We start from the raw sequence: 20,120 nt of genomic DNA, 5'->3' as shown, positions 1-20,120 counted from the left end.
AAAACTGTAAGTTCTGGTCACGGTGTCACCCCATGTCATCAGAGCATGTTGCCACGTGGAAAGAATGTTCTTTTCACAAACCCAGTCCATTAGAAATAATGCAGAGGCACGCTCTTAAACAAAGGATAACTTCCTGGATCCAAAGCCCCAAGTTTATAGAAAGGGAGGGAACAACCTCCGTGGCCCTGCTTTTCTTTGTGGAAAGCTGATAATGCTCTCATCCTCTCCCTTGATTTTGATCAAAAGGTCTCTAGTTTCCTCTTACAAGTAATGAAAGGTGGTTAATTCTATTACCATTTTAATGTCTACTGCAGCAACATTTGGAGGGAATGAAAAAGGCCTGTGGAGGTTCCCACACAATCACTTCTTCGCCCATCAATATGGTATTTACGTTCAGTTCTAAAATACACAGAAATTCCATCTGAGAAATGAGAAGCTGTCAGAGGTTTGAAACAGACACACTGTCTTCCGTATGCTCCGAAGAGGGGGAGACCTGCACAAGAATGAGCCGGTAACCCTCCCATCCCACCTCCTTTATTTTCATTTCTTAGAGACTATCTCTTCTGGAGCACCCCTCCCCACATTCATACCCAGGGAGGAGAGATGGAGGAAAGAGAAGGCGTAAGATTCACAAAAGACTCTAATCTGGAGCATTAATAATTACAGCAGCTGAAAAGCTGACGAAAGCAAAGAAGGACCCTGTTAACAAAACATCATGAGGGTACTTCCCAGAAAACTGCCCAGCCGCGAGATCACTATTCACAACGAGCAAAATCAGAGCCAAGATCAAATCTTGACTAAGCAGACAGACTTGCAGGATTTTCGCCTTCACCGCTACAATTAGCGTTTTTTAAAAGAGCAGTCAGGCTCCATGAGTTTGACAAAGGAAGAAAAACAAAAGGCAGCAAGAGACTCCTTCTGGATAAGCAGTCCCTATTCTGTATTCATACCTCTACACCAGCAACAGCACAGCTCAGATGAGGCACAAGGTGGGGTCCTCGGCACATTCACACACCATCAAACCAATTACCCACGCTGCATCTGTCCTGCAGTAAACAGCCTGGACCGGTACCACCTCCGCGCCTCCCACCCCTGTGACCGGGAGAAACCCCGCCACAGAAAAGAACCCTTCTTTTGTGAGAACCAGCCAGAGCCTAAGCTGTCATTACACAGCAAAAACCTAGCGAGAACAAAAACCCAGCGGCAGACTGATGTAGAAAACCCAGAACATACCTGAATTCTTCAAATGCAAACATGACCTAGTCAGAGACAATCTCCTTATATTGCCTGGTAGCCTTCCTGGTTGGGAGGACAACCATTTAGTCAGTCAGATGGTGCGAAGTGCAGAAGAAAGAGGCGGGGTCTGCACCCCCCAACCCCCCACATTCTGAAGTAGAAGGCTTTCTGCAGACGGGCCTGCAGCCTCCAGCTCAGCCAGCTGCTGACGAGCAGCAGCTAGAGGACCACGTGATCATTCCAGCGAGTCTGATTAACGCAGCGAATGCCGAGGCTGCACGCTGGGAGCTGGGTCAGTCCCGGGCAAGAAGAGGAACCCCAGGCACGCCTGGGATCCTGGGGAAATCACACAACACACGCCCCCACCGAACCGTACGGCGGATGGGGTGGGGGGCAAGAGCATACAGGCACGAGAGCGCAATCTGTTCCCCCGCGCTCTGCCGGGTCACCTCACCCCCCCGCGGCCACCGCTGTGCTCAGGGTCAGGTACGATGACCGCCGTGGGCAGCGAATGCAGAGGAGCCCGACACCGGGCTGCGTGTTACCAGAAATTCTTCAGAATTCTGTATTTTACCCTTCCACTATCAAACATTATTTTAGCACAAATGCACAAGCTGCTCTGGAATGACAGAATTCACGCTTCATGCCCAGCACTTTACCACGAACAGCATCACCTTGTAGGTCAACCAGGATGCGTGACCTCATTTATCTGATTATTCATTTATTGAGTATCTTATTATGTACCGGGCTCCAATTCCTTGAAGTACAAAAACTGCTGTAACAATTTCAGAACAGAAGTTAAGAAAAAGGAAACGAGACGTCAGCCAAAAAAAGAGGAATGTTTGCCTGTTTGTAAAGCCCGAGCTGGCGAGATTTGGCAAGGGCGCTGAGGCTGTGCTCTGAAAGTTGCCATTAAGGAGAGCTGTCAGCATCTGGATCGCAAATCTTTATAAAATAAGGGAGGCGGATCTCAAATAAAAACCTGTGAGTCACTCTTGACTTTTCCTCTCTCCCTCACGCCGGTCACTAACTCTGATTCTACCCCAGGAAGGTTTCTTTGAATCCGACCCTTCCCCACTCCCAGACCCACTGCCTCAGCTCTCGCCTCCAGCACTTCCCTCTTAGTCTCTCGTATTAGTAACTGGTCTTCCTTGTTCTGTCCCTTCTCTAACAATCTGCCAGAACAATTTTTCTTAGTCTGATTTTGATGTCCGCCTATTTTAACCCTTAGTTCCTCGGTGGTCACGGGATTAAGTAAAAACGTCTCAGCGCAACACACAAAGTCTTATGTCTCCAACTTTCTTCCGTTAAAACTTGTCACAAACCCCAAAATTCAGCTAGACACTCCCAGTTCCCAAAATTAGCCAGGGCCTCTGTCCTCTGGTCCCCAGGCCAAGCAGCCCAGATTATTTCTTGCTCCCCACATGGCCTGCACCCTTCCACGTGGCCCACGTTGTTCCCGCGCTGCTCCTTCCCCAGGAGCCTGAACCACCCCCAGGACTGTCAGCTGCTCTCTCTGCTGTCAGCTGCGCTGCCTTACAGCGTCCTGCCCACCCCACATCTCTGAGGCCCTTGAGGGGGGTCTGTGTGAGGTTAATCTCCGTATTCCCAGGGCCCGGCAGAGAGCTTGACAGGGAGGGGTTACTCAGTAGAGGTTTGCTGGGCGAACCTCCTCAGCTTTCTATCAGGGAGAAAAGCAAGCTAGGGCGTGTGTGTATTCACACAAAGGTGCTCCTCGTTAAAGAAATGAAGTGATGATGGCCAACTGAGGCGACTGACTGGTGAGCAGGACACTCTGGGGAATTCTCTGCCCCTCAAGCCGCACAGCAATCGTCAACTAAGCCGACCCAGATGCCTTCCACAGTATTCCTGACAGCCTCTGCCCAGACCCTCCAGTGATGGCAGCTTCTTGGCAGCGCTGCGATAGATCAGAAAACGCAGGAGAGGCAGCATCACTAAATAACCCAAGTTTAAGTCGCAGATCTGCCACTTTACTAACTCTGTGATCACTGGCAGCCTGAGACTCCCTGTATGTAAAACCGGAAGAATGCGGATCCTGCCCAGGCCTCTGTCACAGGATGGGGGCAAGGACCCAACACGGCAGGACTTGTGGAAGTTCTTTACAGGCATGTAAAGTTACAGAGATGTTCCTCATTGTCTTCATTACTTCACAAGGTGGTCTCTCACTGACGGGGCTGACAGCTGGATGGCTCTTCTTTACGTGAGGCCACCCTGTCACTGAAGTTCTGTCTCTTCACTAGGAGCTCATTTAATTTTTTTTCCCCAGGGAGAAGAGGGGCAAGGTATTTCTGTCCTGTGATTCTCAGGACAGGAATATAAGATAAATGGATATGTAAATAAAATCACTGTCCTAAGTCCTTAAAAAAAAAAAAAGCAGTAGAGTTTACCCAAGTCTTAGTAAGAACAATTTACCCATACCAAATAAAATGATATGATGTTTTAATTTATTAAACTACCTGGTTAGAGTCACAGATGGATAGGGGCAGGGACAAGCTTCTGAGGGAAAGGAGACACCAGACCGAGCACCCACTGCCCATCCTTCCCACCCTTGAGGGCGGGGGTAGGAAACAGCAGACACCCCACAATGACTTGACAGATCTGTTGGTTGGTCTAAAGGTCAAAACCTACATTCCTGGTACTCTTTGCAAGGTATAGGGGGAGCAGCAGGGGCCTTAACTCCCAGACACTTGGCATGGTGGGAACTGCCAGATGTGCTCTACCATGGCCCCATGGCCACCAGGAACTGCCAGATGTGCTCTACCATGGCCACCATGGCCACCAAAGGTTAGAGAACCTTTGGACTTCATGCCTGGTTTCCACCGGTGACTCAAGAATCTCCTCTTGGAGAGTTGGTTATACCTTTCAGGGCATTTCTTTTAAGGTCCTAGTAGAGTTGATAGAAATGGTGAAAAATCACCAAATCCTAGCACCAAGTGTATTTGAGACATAATTTTATGAGATTCCCCAATTTACTAATAAGAGAACAGAGGCCACAGTGGTTAAGTAACTTGCCCAAGATCATATTGCTATGAAGTGGCAGAGCAATGACTTGCCTCCGGGTAGGTTCATTTATTTATTTGGCTGTGCCGGGTCTTAGATGCGGCATGAGAGATTTTTAGTTGTGGCATGCATGCAGGATCTAGTTCCCCGACCAGGGATCAAACCCAGGTCCCCTGCATTGGGAGCGTGGAGTCTTAACCACGGGACCACCAGGGAAGTCCCTCCTGCACCTGGGTAGGTTTAATGGCAACGTTTTTAACCCCTGTGCCCGCTTGGGGTCCCAACACCACAGATCCAACTGCCTCAGACTACCTCCCTAAGAGGACTTATTCCACAGACTGTCAGGCAGCCGTGGCCCTGAGACAGGGCTGGGACATGGCAAACCTTTGAAGTTCCTTCATCCAGCTGGCCCTGGCTAATCCCCACATCTCACAGCCAGACAAGAGACTGCTAAGGGCTGAAAAAGTGGTTCAGCTGCCCCAGGAAGTAGGAAAACCTGAGTTGACATGGCCTTCGGGCCAGACTGGGAAGGAGTGTGCTTCAAGGTCTGGGCAATCACACCTGACCACTCGATAACTGATGACACCAAAGTGTCAGGAACAGGGACTCCTGACCACTCCACTCCTCTCCAAACGGCACTTCTGTGACCACACAATGCTTTAAAAAAGAGTTATCCCAGGCCATCCACCAGTGACTCAAGGCTCAGACAAAGCACGCTCCTACTCTGGGACTTATGTTCCCTTTGTAACACGAAGAAATAACCAGACAGTAATTTTTTAGGCTTTTGTTTTTTTTGTTTTTTTTTTGTTTTTTTGGCTTTTGTTTTTTTAAATGCCACTTACTTGGAACATGAAACTGATATGAACACAAACCTGATAAAAATGGAAGAGCCCCAGACTACCTGCTACCGGGCTTTCCCCTCCCTCCACCAGGGTCAGGCCCAGAGTCAGCCTGGAAACACCGGGCCTAGATGACCTGGCAGCCCCATCAGTGCTGACTTTCTGGGGGCTCTCCGAGCTACACGTCATCACGCTCACCCTTGTCACTCTGGACGCACCTCCTCTTCCCGGTCTCATCCTATGAACAGAAGCCTCCTGACTGGGCCCGGCTGTGCCACCAGAGCACTGACCTGCTGCCGGTACTGGCCGTGCGGGCTGCCCGAGGCTTCCGCAGAGAAACAGGCGTGGGGGTAACGGAGCAGAAGCACGGTGGGTGACAGGAGGCGTCCCCAGGCCTGGGACAATCTCGGAAAGCCACATGAGAAGGATGTTTGAAACTGGTGTCCTTAGCTTAACGTGCACACGTTCAGCTTGCCAGCAACATGGCTTTCCACGTGAAATGGTCAATTTCCCAAGAAAGTGAAGTTAGGATTTAATTCTTGGCACTGAATCCTCATCACAGCTCCTTCAGAGACGACAATCTGAGGTCCCATGGGTTTGAGGCATCGCAACCAATGTTTCCTCTGCCACTTTTTTAGGTTGTTAGGTTTCTAGGTTTGCACAGCCACGAGGTATGTGCAACAAAACACAGACTGGGCACCTGAGCAGAGACTAGCGTTCCCATCACGTGAGCAGGAGCGCTCTGACACGCACGGGCCGGTACGCTCGCGGCTGTGCTGCGTACAGACCAAGCAGGAGGGAACAGAAAGGGAAACGAGCTACAGACAAGACTGAAAATCCAGCTCTGTCCTCACGGCCTGGCCGCAGATGTCCCACTGAGCAGGGGGATGGGCACAACGAGAGACGCTCAAGAGTGTGCTCAGTGGCCTTCCTGGTCTCACCCCAGCTCCTGCCCACCCTGCCGTCTGACCCCTTCCTGCACAGTCACCCACCCCAGCACCGCCCAGTGAAAATGCACAACTCCTCCTCCCCGTCTGCAGAATGGAGTCTCGGCACCCCAGCCGGGCCTTGCCTCCTCCACCCACCTCCCACCCTGCCAACCCGGGACCCGGACGCAAGGGTCTCCCCGCCTCCTCTCCACAGAGGCTATGGACAGTGGGGCTCTGAGCCCAGTTCTACTACTACCTGCCTGAGAAGCCTTGGGAAAACTCTCTCCCGTCTAAGCCTCAGTCTCTAATCTGAGAACGGGGATGACAGCGTGTGTGCGGGACGCTGGGGAGAGGAAGTGCCGGCACACGTTAACCGCACGCCACGGTAGCTAATATTACTGCATGTTGCAAAATCCCATCGAGCCCCCTCCTGACCAAAGCCAGCCTACAATAAGCTCTAAAACTCAGCAATTCCTATGATAATCAACAGCTATTTTTAAAAAAATCTCACATACTGTACAAAAGTCTTGTACTGAGGAGTAATCTCTGTCCATCACGTGTCTTAGGCCTCTGACCAGGTGAGAGTCACTGGGGACAGGAGCTAAGGGGGCTGGGGACAGGAGACCTGAGGAGTTTAGCTCCTCACAAGCTCCGTGAGAAATGTATGGACAGGGATTTCCCTGGTGGTCCAGTGCTTAAGACTCCGCGCTCCCAATGCAGACGGCCCAGGTTCGATCCCTGGTCGGGGAACTAGATCCCGCACGCCGCAACTAAAGACCCCGCACGCCACAACTAAGACCCGGTGCGGCCAAATAAATAAATATTAAAAAAAGAGAAGTGTACAGACATTCCAGGTGAAACGACACGCTTGCGATGCAAATACAGCTTCAAGAGAAATCCATCACGACGTGGCGCCTCCGTCTCTGATTGGTGGGGAGCCCACTAGCAGCGACCTTTGTTTTCAGTCCTTTCTAAGCCTTCACAAGGCAGAGCACAATCTTAGGCACAGATTTCTTTGGTCAGAGAGGTGCTGAATGCACTGAACGTGCTTTTATTCCAGTTGAATTAACCTTTCAAAAATTTAAACCACACAAAACCCCCACCTCATTGAAAGCACAGGGAACGTGTGAGTCCTCCTCCAATAACTCCTCCCCCCAAATTACATGTCACCTGAACTCCTACAGTGACATTTAACTTCAAAACAAAAGTTCTAAAGACATCCCTTACCTCCATTTTGAGAATTCTATTCAAAGTAAAAGCTATCCAAAAAAATCATTCACACACAATCACAATCCATTTTTCAGTCTACCACTGTTCAAAAGTAGGAGTTTATTGGTAATTACGTCTTCATTCCTGTCTACATCAATCCCTCTCACCCAATAAGCACTCTCTAAGTATCTGTACCAGGTTACTGAAAACTGTCTTTGCATTCCCTCAACAAATTTCTGTGTGAAAAGCTAAAGCCCTCAGTTTCATATTCTAATGAAGGAAGTAAGATAATAAATAAGAAAAAGATGATAAAATAGGGCAAAGTACCAGAGTGATGGGGGAGGAGCTACTGAACTTAAAAGAGGTGACAGGAAAGGCCCCTCTCAGGTAGGGATATTTAAGCTGAGATGTGAATGACAAGTAGGGACAGTTGTGCAAATACCAGGGGAAGATCAGTATGGGCAGACAACATAGCTGGTACAGAGGCCCGAGGTAGGAGGAAACTAGCTTGGCTTCTGCCCTTTCACACAGTGTGGCTGGAATGGAGAAGGAGCGAGTAGAGGGGGATGGAGACAGAGGGGAAAGCAGGGCTTTATCAGCAGGGAAGCGGCTGGAGAGCTTTAAGCAATGGAGTACCATGACCTGATTTTCAGTTTTAGAAGGAAATGGAAGTGGGAGAAGCTGCTGCAGCTGTGCAGGTGAGAGATGGTGGGCTGTGGACTCCGGGGCCAGCAGCAGATGAGAGACAAGTTGATGGGTTGGGGGCATGTTTTAGAGAGTCTTTTTCACAACTCAGTTGTTTCATGTTGTGTTTCATGAAACTGGGCAAAGACTGAAAATATTTCAACAGAAATACTAAGACACTGGACTTCCCTGGCAGTCCAGCGGCTAAGACTTCCACTGCAGGGGGTGTGGATTCGATCCCTGGTCGGGGAATTAAGATCCTGCATGCCACAGAAAAAAAAAAAAAGAAATACTAAGACACCACCAGGACCATGAGCCAAAGGAAGCGGGAGCCCCATGAGAGGAGGCCCTGCCTCGTCTTTACCGTTCTACCCCAGGGCCTGGAACACAGAACTAGTCAATAAATATCTGCTGAATTAACGAATCAGCAGTTTGTAGATTTAGGGAAGATTTCATAAAAAGATGAAATTGGGTTAAGTCAGCAGTCCTCTTTCCAGTGCAAGCATCAAATAAAAGGGCAGATTATCCTTTTGAATGAACAAGTGCAGCTGCTCCAATGTCACCCAGATAGACAGAAATTTGCCAAGAGAGTCTTACCAGGAATAAAGGGAGAATCAAGATATAAAAGCATGTAAAACAAATTCCTACATTCAATCAAGAACTGTTTCCTGGGCACCTGCTGTGTGTCCAGCAACGCTCTATCCCGGAGAGGGGAGGGAGGGTGAAGGAAGATTCAGACACATTTCAGGTCTCTCCAACAGTTAGGAACAGAGCACACAGACTAACAAAACTACAGTATGAGACTCAGCACTGGTAAATCAGTAGGCAAGGAGTCTGGAGCCGTGGTGTAGGATTTTATAGTTGCTTTTTTTTTTGAAAAAATTTTTTTTATACAGCAGGTTCTTATTAGTTATCCATTTAATACATATTAGCGTATACGTGTCAATCCCAGTCTCCCAATTCATCACCCTCCAAGCCCCCCTGCCACTTTCCCCCCTTGGTGTCCATACATTTGTTCTCTACATCTGTGTCTCTATTTCTCCCTTGCAAACCAGTCCATCTGTACCATTTTTCTAGGTTCCACATGTATGCGTTAATATACATTTGTTTTTCTCTTTTTGACTTACTTTACTCTGTATGACAGTCTCTAGGTCCGTCCACGTCTCTACAAATGACCCAATTTCGTTCCTTTTTATGGCTGAGTAATATTCCATTGTACCTATGCACCACATCTTCTTTATCCATTTGTCCGTCGATGGGCATTTAGGTTGCTTCGGTTTTTCCCTACTTCAGCTCACTGTTCTTATCAAGACCCTCTTGAACCCTGGTTCCCTCGTGCAGCTGCTGATGAGCTTGGAGTGTGAAGGGCTGGGCTGTGGTCCCAGCTCCACTCTTCACCAGCCGAGTGCCCTTTGGCAAGGGCACTTTACCAGAGGCTCAGCTTAGTTACCTATAAAATGGGGACAATAATTCCTGTCCTGCTCCCTCACAAAGAAAGAGGGTCAAATACAACAGTAGGTGTGTCAGTGTTCTGTAACTGTGAGCGCTACATAAATAAATAATAGTGTTATTCTTTTTTTTATTATTTTCTTATAAATTTATTTTATTTATTTATTTATTTATTTATGGCTGTGTTGGGTCTTTGTTGCTGTTCGTGGGCTTTCTCTAGTTGTGGCGAGCGGGGGCTGCTCTTTGTTGCAGTGCATGGGCTTCTCATTGTGGTGGCTTCTCTTGTTGCAGAGCACGGGCTCTAGGCACGTGGGCTTCAGCAGTTGTGGCACACAGGCTCAGTAGTTGTGGCTCGCGAGCTCTAGAGCGCAGGCTCAGTAGTTGTGGTGCACAGACTTGGTTGCTCCACAGCATGTGGGATCTTCCGGGACCAGGGCTCAAACCCATGTCCCTTGCATTGGCAGGCAGATTCTTAACCACTGCGCCACCAGGGAAGCCCCAATAGTGCTATTCTTAACAACAGAAGAAATGATCCTTTTCTACTTTATGCTATCTGAGATCTTGATAAAGCAGGAATTTTAAGTATTCATTCAGGTCAGATAATTAGATGATCCATAAATGCAATTTACTACCCAAGTGACCAAGAGAATTCAGATAAACATCCAAAATTGTGGGAATTCAGGGCTGAAAGGACATGGAAGTCAAATTAGTCAAACCCCACTCCTGGGAAAGCTACCTAAGATGCTTATATCCTGCACAAGCACTCATTTCTCTCAAAGTATAATTTTCAAAAAGCTAAAAACATAACTCTCACACAAATATATAGTATGCATGTATTAAGTAAGTCCTTAATGAGGGAACCAGCAGGATGGCAAAGCTGGTTCAAAGGTGGTGAAAGAAACATATAAACTTGGTGGAAAAAAACAATGCTGTAATAATCTTGCCAAATTAGATACAAAACTGGTTAATATCCTACAGAGCAATTAAACTATAACTTTTGAGGTTATCTCTTCTACTAAACAGAAATCATTTAGATCTCTACTGGACAAAAAAAGATCACCTGTCACTTATCAATTTTTCACAAGTTAAAATCTAACTTTACAAAAGTAAATCAACTCCAAGAGTATCAGATATCCCTTAGACAGGCTTGCTAGACAATGCTTTTGAGTGACATTGGAAGGGCACATAATAATCAATTTGCCTTTTCTCCAAGTTTTAGGTAATTTTCCTAAAATATCTAAACCTAGCTTATTATCAATTCCAATGAACTGGTTGGAAAGGATAAGAAGTTCTTTCCTATCTGGTCCATTTTTTGCTTCTGCCTCATTTATATCCTCTTAATTTGTAAAAGAAATCCTTCAAATAATTGAAGTCAGTTCTAAATTATTGCTTTGTCTTCCTAGGTCAAATCATCTGAAATTCGGGGGGCCCTATTTTCCAGAATTTCCAGCCTTCAGTGCTTCTCTGAATTCTCTCCAACTATCACACTTGTGTGTCTCTTAAAGACAAAAAGGGAACATCTGATTCACAGGCACTGATTCACAGAGCCCCCTCTCCCAGGCTCTGGCTATTCTGAGGCAGTTACCATAATTAACTCTAATTTCCCAACTTCACAAAACCAACCCTATCACTCCTTCCTTTCCAATATAACAGTGCTTGGAAGTCACAAACCAAACCCACTACAGAGAGGCACATATAAACCCAACCCACACTAACTGCACAATAATATGAAGTCAAAGAAGAAATCTAATGAATCAGAGAATGTCTTGTTCATATCTGTATTTTCCACAGAGGCTAGGAAATTAGAATGAACAAACGAACAGATTAATTAAGTAAATGCTCTAAGGAACTGAAAGAATGAATGGATTCCAAAGGCTTTGGCATGTTAAGTGTCTCTTAAGAGGCTAAGTAAGGAAGGGAATTTCCGGGGACTAGTCCAGTGGAAGCCTTCAGAAATGGAGACTGGCTTAGTCCGTTTGGGTTGTGGTGTAACGGACCGCGTGGCTTATAAACAATTTATTTCTTACAGTTCTGGGGGCTGGAGGTCCGAGATCAGAGTGCCAGTGTGGTCAGGCGAGGACCCTCTTCCAGGTCACAGACCTCTCACTGTGTCCTCACACGGTGGAAAGAACCAGGAAGCCCTGCGGGGTCTCTCTCACAAGAGCACTAATCCCACTTCTGAGGGCTCCACCCTCGTAACATAATCACCCAAAGGCCCCACCTCCTAACACCATCACATAGGGATTACAACATGTGAATTCTGGGGGGACACGAACATTCACATCATAGCAAAGACCAAATGAATGAACACTGTGGGAATTTCTAGCACCTACTGGCAAGGCAGGGATGAAGATATTTGATTTTGAAGGCAGGGAAGTAAAGGAGGGGTATAAATGCATACATGTAAAATCAAACCACACAGGTCTGAAGGCACCTTGCTGCCCTCAAAGCCAGCAGTCCTCCCTAAGGTCTGAAGTCTAGGCACCAATCCAGGCCATGCAAGCTCTTCCTAACCTGCAAGGACTAAAAAGGAAAATCTTCATTTCACACATGTTCTGAGAGCAGAGATAATGACAAAGAAATTGCCATTAATATATGTCTAAGAGAGGTGTAATCTGAAAAGTCCTGCTTTAGAGAAATGTATTTTTTTCCCTCTAAAAGCTAGTTTTTCTTTCTCATGTTTTATTTCTGATAATCAGGCTTTCTCTATTTCTGATTTCCTACTAAAATGTACAGGGTAGTATTTTTCCTCATCCAAAATAGCACTGCTTCTTAGTTTCCAAAAAAGTTCCATTTGCATGAATCTTACAATGGTGTTTACATTCCTTCTTACGAAAAGCTCTGACACCCAGCATATAACCCTGGTGTTTAAATTAATAGGTATGAGGACAACTGATTAAAGACCTTCCTGTGGATTGCTAGTGCTAAGCTGGGATTTGTTAGGTAGCTGACTAAATTTGGAACTGCAGTTCTTTTTTAAAAGATGTATTCTTGCTAACGTGAAAAAAATGAGCACTTGATCATTTTCTAAGCCTCACTATCAAACCATTCAACTCTCCTATGATACTACCTTCCATGGGCTCACAGTAAATACTGAATAAAAGAAAGAAAAAGAGGGCAAAAAGGACACAGGCACTGAATGAACCAAACCTTGAGAGCCACTGTATGACATCAGAAGAACATGGATTTTGAAGGATTTCATAGTTTTCATTGATAATGATAAGTGGCCTAAGAAAAATGTCAGTCCGATCCTCCCACTTTGACCAAAGAAAGAGAAAAACACAGCACCCTGTTTAGGGTCACAGAACTACTGTCAGAGCTGGAATTAGAACTGAAGTCTTCTGATTTCCAATTTAAGTGCTCTTCCTTTACATCAGTGGCTCTCAAAGTGGGGTCCTTCGCCAGCTGTGTGAGCATCACTTGGGAGCTTGTCAAAGAGGAAAATTCTCAGCCCTGTCCCCAGACTAAGTGAATCAGAGACTTTGGGAGAATGGAACCCAGCAAGCTGTATTCTTTAACAAGCTCTCCAGGGGAGTCTGATGCATGGTCAAGTTGGAGAATTACTGACTGCTCTAACACCAGCGATTCTCAACTTGGGGGGATTATGTCCTCTTAATCACTACAGAACAAGTTAAAACCCAAAGGGCACGAAGATGTTAATTCTTGCGTAACTTAAAATAGCAAAAAACTGGAAATAAACTAAATATCCTCAACAAGGGATTGGTCAAATAAAGTACATATACAGAGTCATTATAAATATAGATCTACATTAACTGCCTAGACATTACTACTGTTGAGTAAAAACATTAGAGGATTATTACAAACTGTGAATTATCGTATGATAAACACTTCCAGAAATCAAACAATAAAACAAGTTATAGAAAGGCCTATAGTGTATTCTCACTTATGCCCTATCATATACAGGCACACCACAGAGATACTGCGCGTTCAGCTCCAGATCACCACAATAATGCAATAAAATGAATCACACAAATTTTTTGGTTTCCCAGTGAATATAAAAGTTCTATTTACACTACAGCCTATTAAGTGTACAATAGCATTATGTCTAAAAGATGTACATACTTTAGTTAAAAAATACTTTATTACTAAAAAATGCTAACCATCATCTGAGCCTTCAGCGAGTCGTAGTAGGAACATCAAAGATCACTGATCACAGATTACAAAACAAATAAAATAATAATAATAATAAAGTTTGAAATATTGCGAGAATTACCAAAATGTGGCACAGAGACACGAAGTGAGCGAGCAAATGTTGTTGGTGCCAACAGACTTGCAGGACGCAGGGTTGCCACGAACCTTCCACCTGTAATAAAAAAACGCAGTACCTGCGAAGCGCAGTAAAGCCAGGTCGGCCTGAACATCACATACAAGACAGCGTAGTAGTTACAGACTAAGTCTTTAGATCACCGAGCTCACCACTAAGGAGCAAATTACTGCACTGCTGTCAACATCAGTTTCCTTCTGAGTAAAATGGGGTAACACTGTCATCTCACAGGGTTTTGGTGAGACTCAAATGAGGCAATGCACGTGGAGCCACTATGAAACAGCTCCTAAGCAGGGCTGTTTCATTATTACTACGCTGTATCTGTGTATATATGTGCATAAAGAGATGTTCGGAAGCACGTCAGTCAAAATGCTAACAACTGTTTATCTCCAGGGGATTGAATATGCCCCGGCCATCTGTGCTTTATTTTTTGTACTTTCCCGTACTGCTGAATTTTTGCAATGAATAGGTATGGTTTTTATAAAAACAACAACACTACTTTGTATATACCCTCCCAACATACAGCTAAGTGTACTATATGAACGTGCTCTCTATTCCAATAGAATTCACGTGATAGGCAATATCTCAAATTAGAAACAGAGCAAGCTGGGGAGCCTGAGACCCTGGGCCTGGAACACTGTTGAATGAATGAAGGAACAGATGAATTGAGAGGCAACAGAGTGCAGCAGTGCTGAGTTTTGGAGCCAAACAGCTGGATTCAAATATCAGTTCTGTCAATTTCTAGCTGTTAAGCTTGAACAATTTATTTTTAACCCCTCTGATCCTCCGTTTCCTCACCTATAAAATGGGATTGTACCAATTTATAAGACTATTATGTGGATTAAATGAGACAGTAAATGTGAAAGCAGTTTGCATTTAGTAAAAGTTCAATAAAAGAGTTCTTTCCCTCTAGTCTCAAGTTTGCTAATGACAAACTGTGTGACACTGGACAAGTTGTTTCTGTTTTTCACCTATAAAATGAGTATAACATTCACCTACCCCTTGGGATGCTGTGATAATTATGTAAAAGCTTTTTGTATAGTACCAGGTACTATACAAAAGGAAAGACTTACTATGATTATTATGGGAGTTTTTTGGTTCAATTTATTTTATAGCCTCTTGGCTCCAATAAACTAAACTTGGACAGCCTTTAAAATCTGAGAAACATGCAGATTTTATTAATTAGTAATAATTTACTGATCTTCATGAACGTTCCCAGAATAGCCTAATCCCTGTCTACCCGAAAATAAAGTCTGCCTTGATCTGGCTAGAATCACTGCCTCCCAAGAAACCCTGGTCTATTTCAGCCCGTTGTTAAAGACTGCACAGCACAGAACGAGGGAGCTGGCATAAGTGCTGGGTGCTTGTGGTTTTGTTCTCCTGATGAGAAAGATGGGAACTCTTGCTTCTTCCCACTGCTTAAGAGGAAGTACTAACCCATCTGAGATGCCTCCAGCTGAAACCCTTACCTAACGGACACACCCATACTCTCACTGTGGAGCACCTCAATGACAGCTGACATCTACAGAACCCTTTAAAAGCAGTTCTCCACACCATCTTCTACGGCCAAAGAATCATCTACCGTGGTGGGCAAGGCAGGGATTATTATGCTGACTTTAGAGGGGGGAAACTATGGATCTAAGCGGTTAAAGTGCCCTTGATCAAAGTCAAGCCTTACACTGCCAACCATGCTTGATAACAGACAGGGATCTGCACATAGTGTTGGATATTCTGAGTATGTCGGCTATCTCCCACGTGGTATAACGTTGATTGTTCTCAATTAATGTCTCAATTTGATCGCTATCAACTTCAACTGGTCTACCTGACCATGGAGCAGTGTCCAGCAAGAAATCTCCAGCACGAAACTTCACAAACCACTTTTGACACGTTTGATCAGTCGTCGCACCTTTTCCATACACTGCTCAAATCTTTCTTTGCATTTCAGTTGTGTTTTTACCTTTCTTAAAATAATAAAGCATAATATGCCGAAAATGTTGTTTTTCTTCCATCTTCAACACTACAATGGCTACACAAAAATTTACCAATTTTGGTAAGTTTTTAAAAAATGCATGCTGATATGACTGCTGTCACAATACGATCTAACAAAATTGTTTTGAATGAAGTTAAAGACAACTAAGCGCTACTAGAGCCAGCTTATGTAAAAAACCGAACGAACTTTTTGGCCAACCCTGCACTTCCGTTTGGGAAAGATGAGAGGGGAGGGAAAATAAAGCTGTGCCTTTAGCCTTGCTTAATCAAGGGCAGGGCCAGAGGTTGACACCAGGGAGCAGAGTCTGGAGTTTACTTACATCAGGATCACTTTTCCCTAATGCGAACAACCGAGAGAGGTATTTATGTTTATGCCTCCTGTTGACTTATTCTGCCCTAATTTTGGATGTCAGCACACTGTCCTGCCGAGTCTGAAAGATCCACAGGACCACAGGCTAGCATACCAGAAGGGTCCTTGGACATCATTTAGTTCAGTCTCCTCCTTTCACAAACAGATCGATGGTGACGATGAGGCTCAGAGGAGGGAAATGACTCACCAAGGACACCAGGGAGCTCGGGCGGCGCAGGCCCAGAACCCAGCTCTCCCGGATCCAGGCCCAACGCCCTCTTTACCGCCTTCCTCAAATGACTGACCGCAGACCTATCTCCAGTGACAACAGCCCTACTCCGTCCTCGCTCCCTATGCCCTCCCTGTCCTAATCCTTTCCTCTCTCGGAATCGAAGTCATGCATCTTGGTAAGTGGACGCTCAGAATATACCACCTGCTCAACTGTGGCAGTAAAACACCCCAATCTCCAGACCTTAACTACATAAGGGATGAGCCTACATGCTGATTAACAGATACAGGATGGCCATCAACCTGCCCTTTAGGCACGAACAGCAACTGACAAAAGAAACTGAATTGCCCTTTCCTTCTGCTTCTCAACTTCCTCAAAGCTTGAAATTCTCAACGAGAAGCCAGATAGCTATGTTAGCCATACAAGAAATGCTGAAGGAGCTGCGCTCGGGCAAACAATTACATTTACAAGTGATGTGAAAAATGAATGCAATAGCAAACGGGGAATAGCGAGTACTAACTGAAGGCTAGGATCACAGATAAACGGAGTATCTGGAACTCCAGTGCTGTGAACCTTTGAGCAGTACAGTGCTGTGACTCTCGAGCTTGGGACCCGCTGGGGGCCACGCTTTCCAGCCAAAAGGACAAGTCACTTGTCTCTTTGTGCCTCAGGCTCCTGGCCATGCAAAGAGCAGTAACAGCACCTACCTTCTGGGAGTACTGCGAAGATAAAACGAGACACTGTATGTTAAGTGGTTAGGACAGTGATGGCACGTGAAGAGCACTCATTAATACAAGCTATTGCAATCCTTATTATTGAGTACATTAACTGAGAAACAGAGTTCAGATCTTCTTACCAAGCTGCACTTTTACATTTAATCACATTTTCACAAACTATAAAACAATTAAATTACTGCCCAGAGAAAGCTGACTTCAAAAGAGAGAGTACTGGAAAAAACTAACTTTTAGTCTTAAGACAGTTTTCTGAACTTTGCTGATATCCTAGTACATGCTAGATGGTATTTTTTTTTTTACAGTTAAAGCATTTATTCAATCGTCGTTCTTATGAAATTTTCACCAATTAGGCACTCAGTAGTTATCACTTACTTTCCCAGGCAAATAAGCAACCTTGGTGGAAGGGAGAAGGGGTAAGACGCAGGGCCCCCCACCGTATTTTCCCAATTCTTCACAATGCCCTCAGATCTCTGCCACCCAGCATCAACAATCAAGATGAGAGGCACCATGGGAAGTACACTGTTTCCAAAATGCTTGGTGAGTGAAGCCATCAGGAACAGAGGTAAAAAAGGATAAAACAGAAATGAGAGATTTATTATATGCTGCAGCAAGTTAAAAATGAATGAGTAGATAGTCAAGTGACTTTCAACAAATGTGCTATGACAACTCAATGGGGAAAGGATAGTCTTTCCAACAAATGGTGCCAAAACAACTGAAGATCCATATGAAAAAAATGAACTGAGACCCTTACTTCATACCCTATAAAATGGATCATAGACTAAGTATAAAACTATAATCCTCTGGAAGAAAACATAAGAGAAAATCTCTCTGATCTTGAGTTAGGCAAAGAACAATCCATAGAAGAAAGTACTGGTAAGCTGGACTTCATCAAAATTAAAGATATATGTGCTTTAAGACACTGCTAAGAAAATGAAACGGCAAGCTACAGACTGGGAGAAATCACATATCTGATAAATGCTTATATCCGCACTGAGTAACAAAATCTCAAAACTCAACAATGAGAGAACAACCATAATATAAACTGAAAATAACCTAAATATCCAACAATGAGGATTGGTTAGATAATCTAGCTACTTCCAGTCAATGAAATACTAGTGAGTTGTTAAAAAGTTTAAACTCATCAAAAAAAAATAACATGAATTGACAGAAGGATAGAAGGATGCGTATATGGACTGAGAAGTGACAAAGCATATATAGTGAAATGGTGGTGGGAGTATAGATATTTACTGGATAATGTGATTTTTCTAAGTCTGAAAATTTTCATAATAAGATGTTGAAAAAGGTTAAGCTCTAGAATACTTCATAACACAAATATGTCATCAAACATGATGTACTGGTAAATAAAAAAGATTACAAAGCTGTATGCATAGTACAAATCCAAAATATATAATTTTTTTAAAATGTGCACCCGGTGGAAAAGGATACACAGCAGAAAGTTAACAGTGACTCTCAATGGATGATGTGATGACAACTACTTTTCCTCTTATTTTTGCTGATCCGTCGTCTTCAAATTTTTCTATAATGATCAAATATTCTTACGATTTAAAAAAAGAAGAGAGGCTTCCCTGGTGGTGCAGTGGTTGGGAGTCTGCCTGCCAATGCAGGGGACACGGGTTCGAGCCCTGGTCCGGGAAGATCCCACATGGCACGGAGCAACTAAGCCTGTGCACCACAGCTACTAAGCCTGCACTCTAGAGCCCGCGAGCCACAACTACTGAGCCCGTGCTCCGCAACAAGAGAAGCCACTGCAATGAGAAGCACACGCAACGCAACAGAGAGTAGCCCCTGCTCGCCGCAACTAGAGAAAGCCCGCGCGCAGCAACAAAGACCCAACGCAGCCCCCCAAAAAACAATAAATAAATTAAATAAATTTATTTAAAAAAAAGAGGTGCCTTAATAGCAGTGAGGCAATAAATAATTTCAGACAAGACTGATGAGAATTTACTTGATCACAAACTCGGTGACAGAAAACACTCCCTCCAAAAAAGCTTTAAAAGTCTTAAGCTTATTCAACATACATTCAATGAATAATTCTTTCAGCCAGCTACTGCCTACTCACTGAACTTTGTGCCCGATGCTGAAATTTGTAACAATTAGGGCTGCGCAACCTGAAATGTACATATCAGAAAGAGAGCTGATAAAAGCCCTGAATTCTGCACCAGTCACACCATATCCACATCTTAACTGGAGTCAACAATTTGTAAGAACCACTGACAAACCAGAGCCTGTTATACAAAGCTCAAGTGAGCAATGTGTTTAATCTGGGGCAGTGTCGAGGAAATGACTGCCATAGTCTAATAACCTGGGTGCTGCTTTGGATGATGCAGTACTTGGATCAACTAGTAGACATTTTAGAGAAGCAAACACCAGCTGAATATAAGAAGAAGAGATACCCAGGGCTGGGTTAGTAACGTAACAACCCAGGGAACACCTTACCACCAAAAGTATAAAAGCAGAAGCTGGGTAAATGCCTATCATAGATAACGGCTATGATTACATTCAAGAAGTATTTACTGAGTGCTTATGATGCAATAATGGAAGTTCCGTAACCTGTGCTGTCCAGCAATGGTAGCCACGTGTGGCTGCTGACCACTTGAGACTGGCATTATAATCAGGAGGACTATCATATGAAAGAACACGTGAGGGTAGGCTCCTTATAACATGGAGAACAGAGGAAATTAATCTGAAGAGGGAGAGAGAGGCCAGTTCATGCCATACTTTATAAACTAAGCTAAGGAGTCATAACTTTATCCAGAAAGACACAGAAATATCCTGAAGAAACTTAGGAAGAGAACATTAACTCAGATTTGAGTATTGACGATTTAACAAATTACAGAGGAGACAGTTCAAGAGGTAGAGAACAAAAGTGGAATATAATTATGGGATTTTAATAATGATGAAGACCTATGTATGTGAGCATCACAGCTCTGAAGAAAAGGGGACAAAAGAGAGTTTAAGGAAGAAGACATGATAATGACAGTGATGCATCCACGTGGATCTGACTTCATCAAGCCTCTAGGTTCTAGTCTGGACCACAGTGCGCAGCTCACTGAGAATGAGGATTTTGAAAGAAGAAACGTCTGGGAAGGAGAGCAGTGTGTTCAGTTATTTTTTTTTTTTAACAGATTTATTTAGAAAGAGATTTT

At 44.5% G+C, this 20,120-nt stretch overlaps 1 protein-coding gene across 4 annotated transcripts in view; it reads right to left on the bottom strand.

Annotated features, from left to right (window-relative positions):
- Window positions 1-20,120, bottom strand: part of EVL (Enah/Vasp-like) — a 159,766-nt gene that overhangs the window by 119,383 nt on the left and 20,263 nt on the right. For 2 of the 4 annotated variants that reach the window (XM_057543677.1, XM_057543681.1), the window contains exon 1: window positions 1,234-1,448. The exons of 1 other annotated variant lie outside the window; for it this stretch is intronic. In XM_057543677.1, coding sequence (XP_057399660.1) covers window positions 1,234-1,256 — 23 coding nt within the window. In that variant the 5' untranslated portion in view covers window positions 1,257-1,448. Of the gene's footprint in view, window positions 1-1,233; window positions 1,451-20,120 lie in introns of those variants that run through there. One more of the 4 variants, XM_057543680.1, reaches the window with a different exon arrangement.

This window comes from Balaenoptera acutorostrata, chromosome 3 (genome assembly GCF_949987535.1).
Source record: "Balaenoptera acutorostrata chromosome 3, mBalAcu1.1, whole genome shotgun sequence".
NCBI classification, from domain to species: domain Eukaryota; kingdom Metazoa; phylum Chordata; class Mammalia; order Artiodactyla; family Balaenopteridae; genus Balaenoptera; species Balaenoptera acutorostrata.
This window is presented reverse-complemented; position numbering and strand designations above follow the sequence as displayed.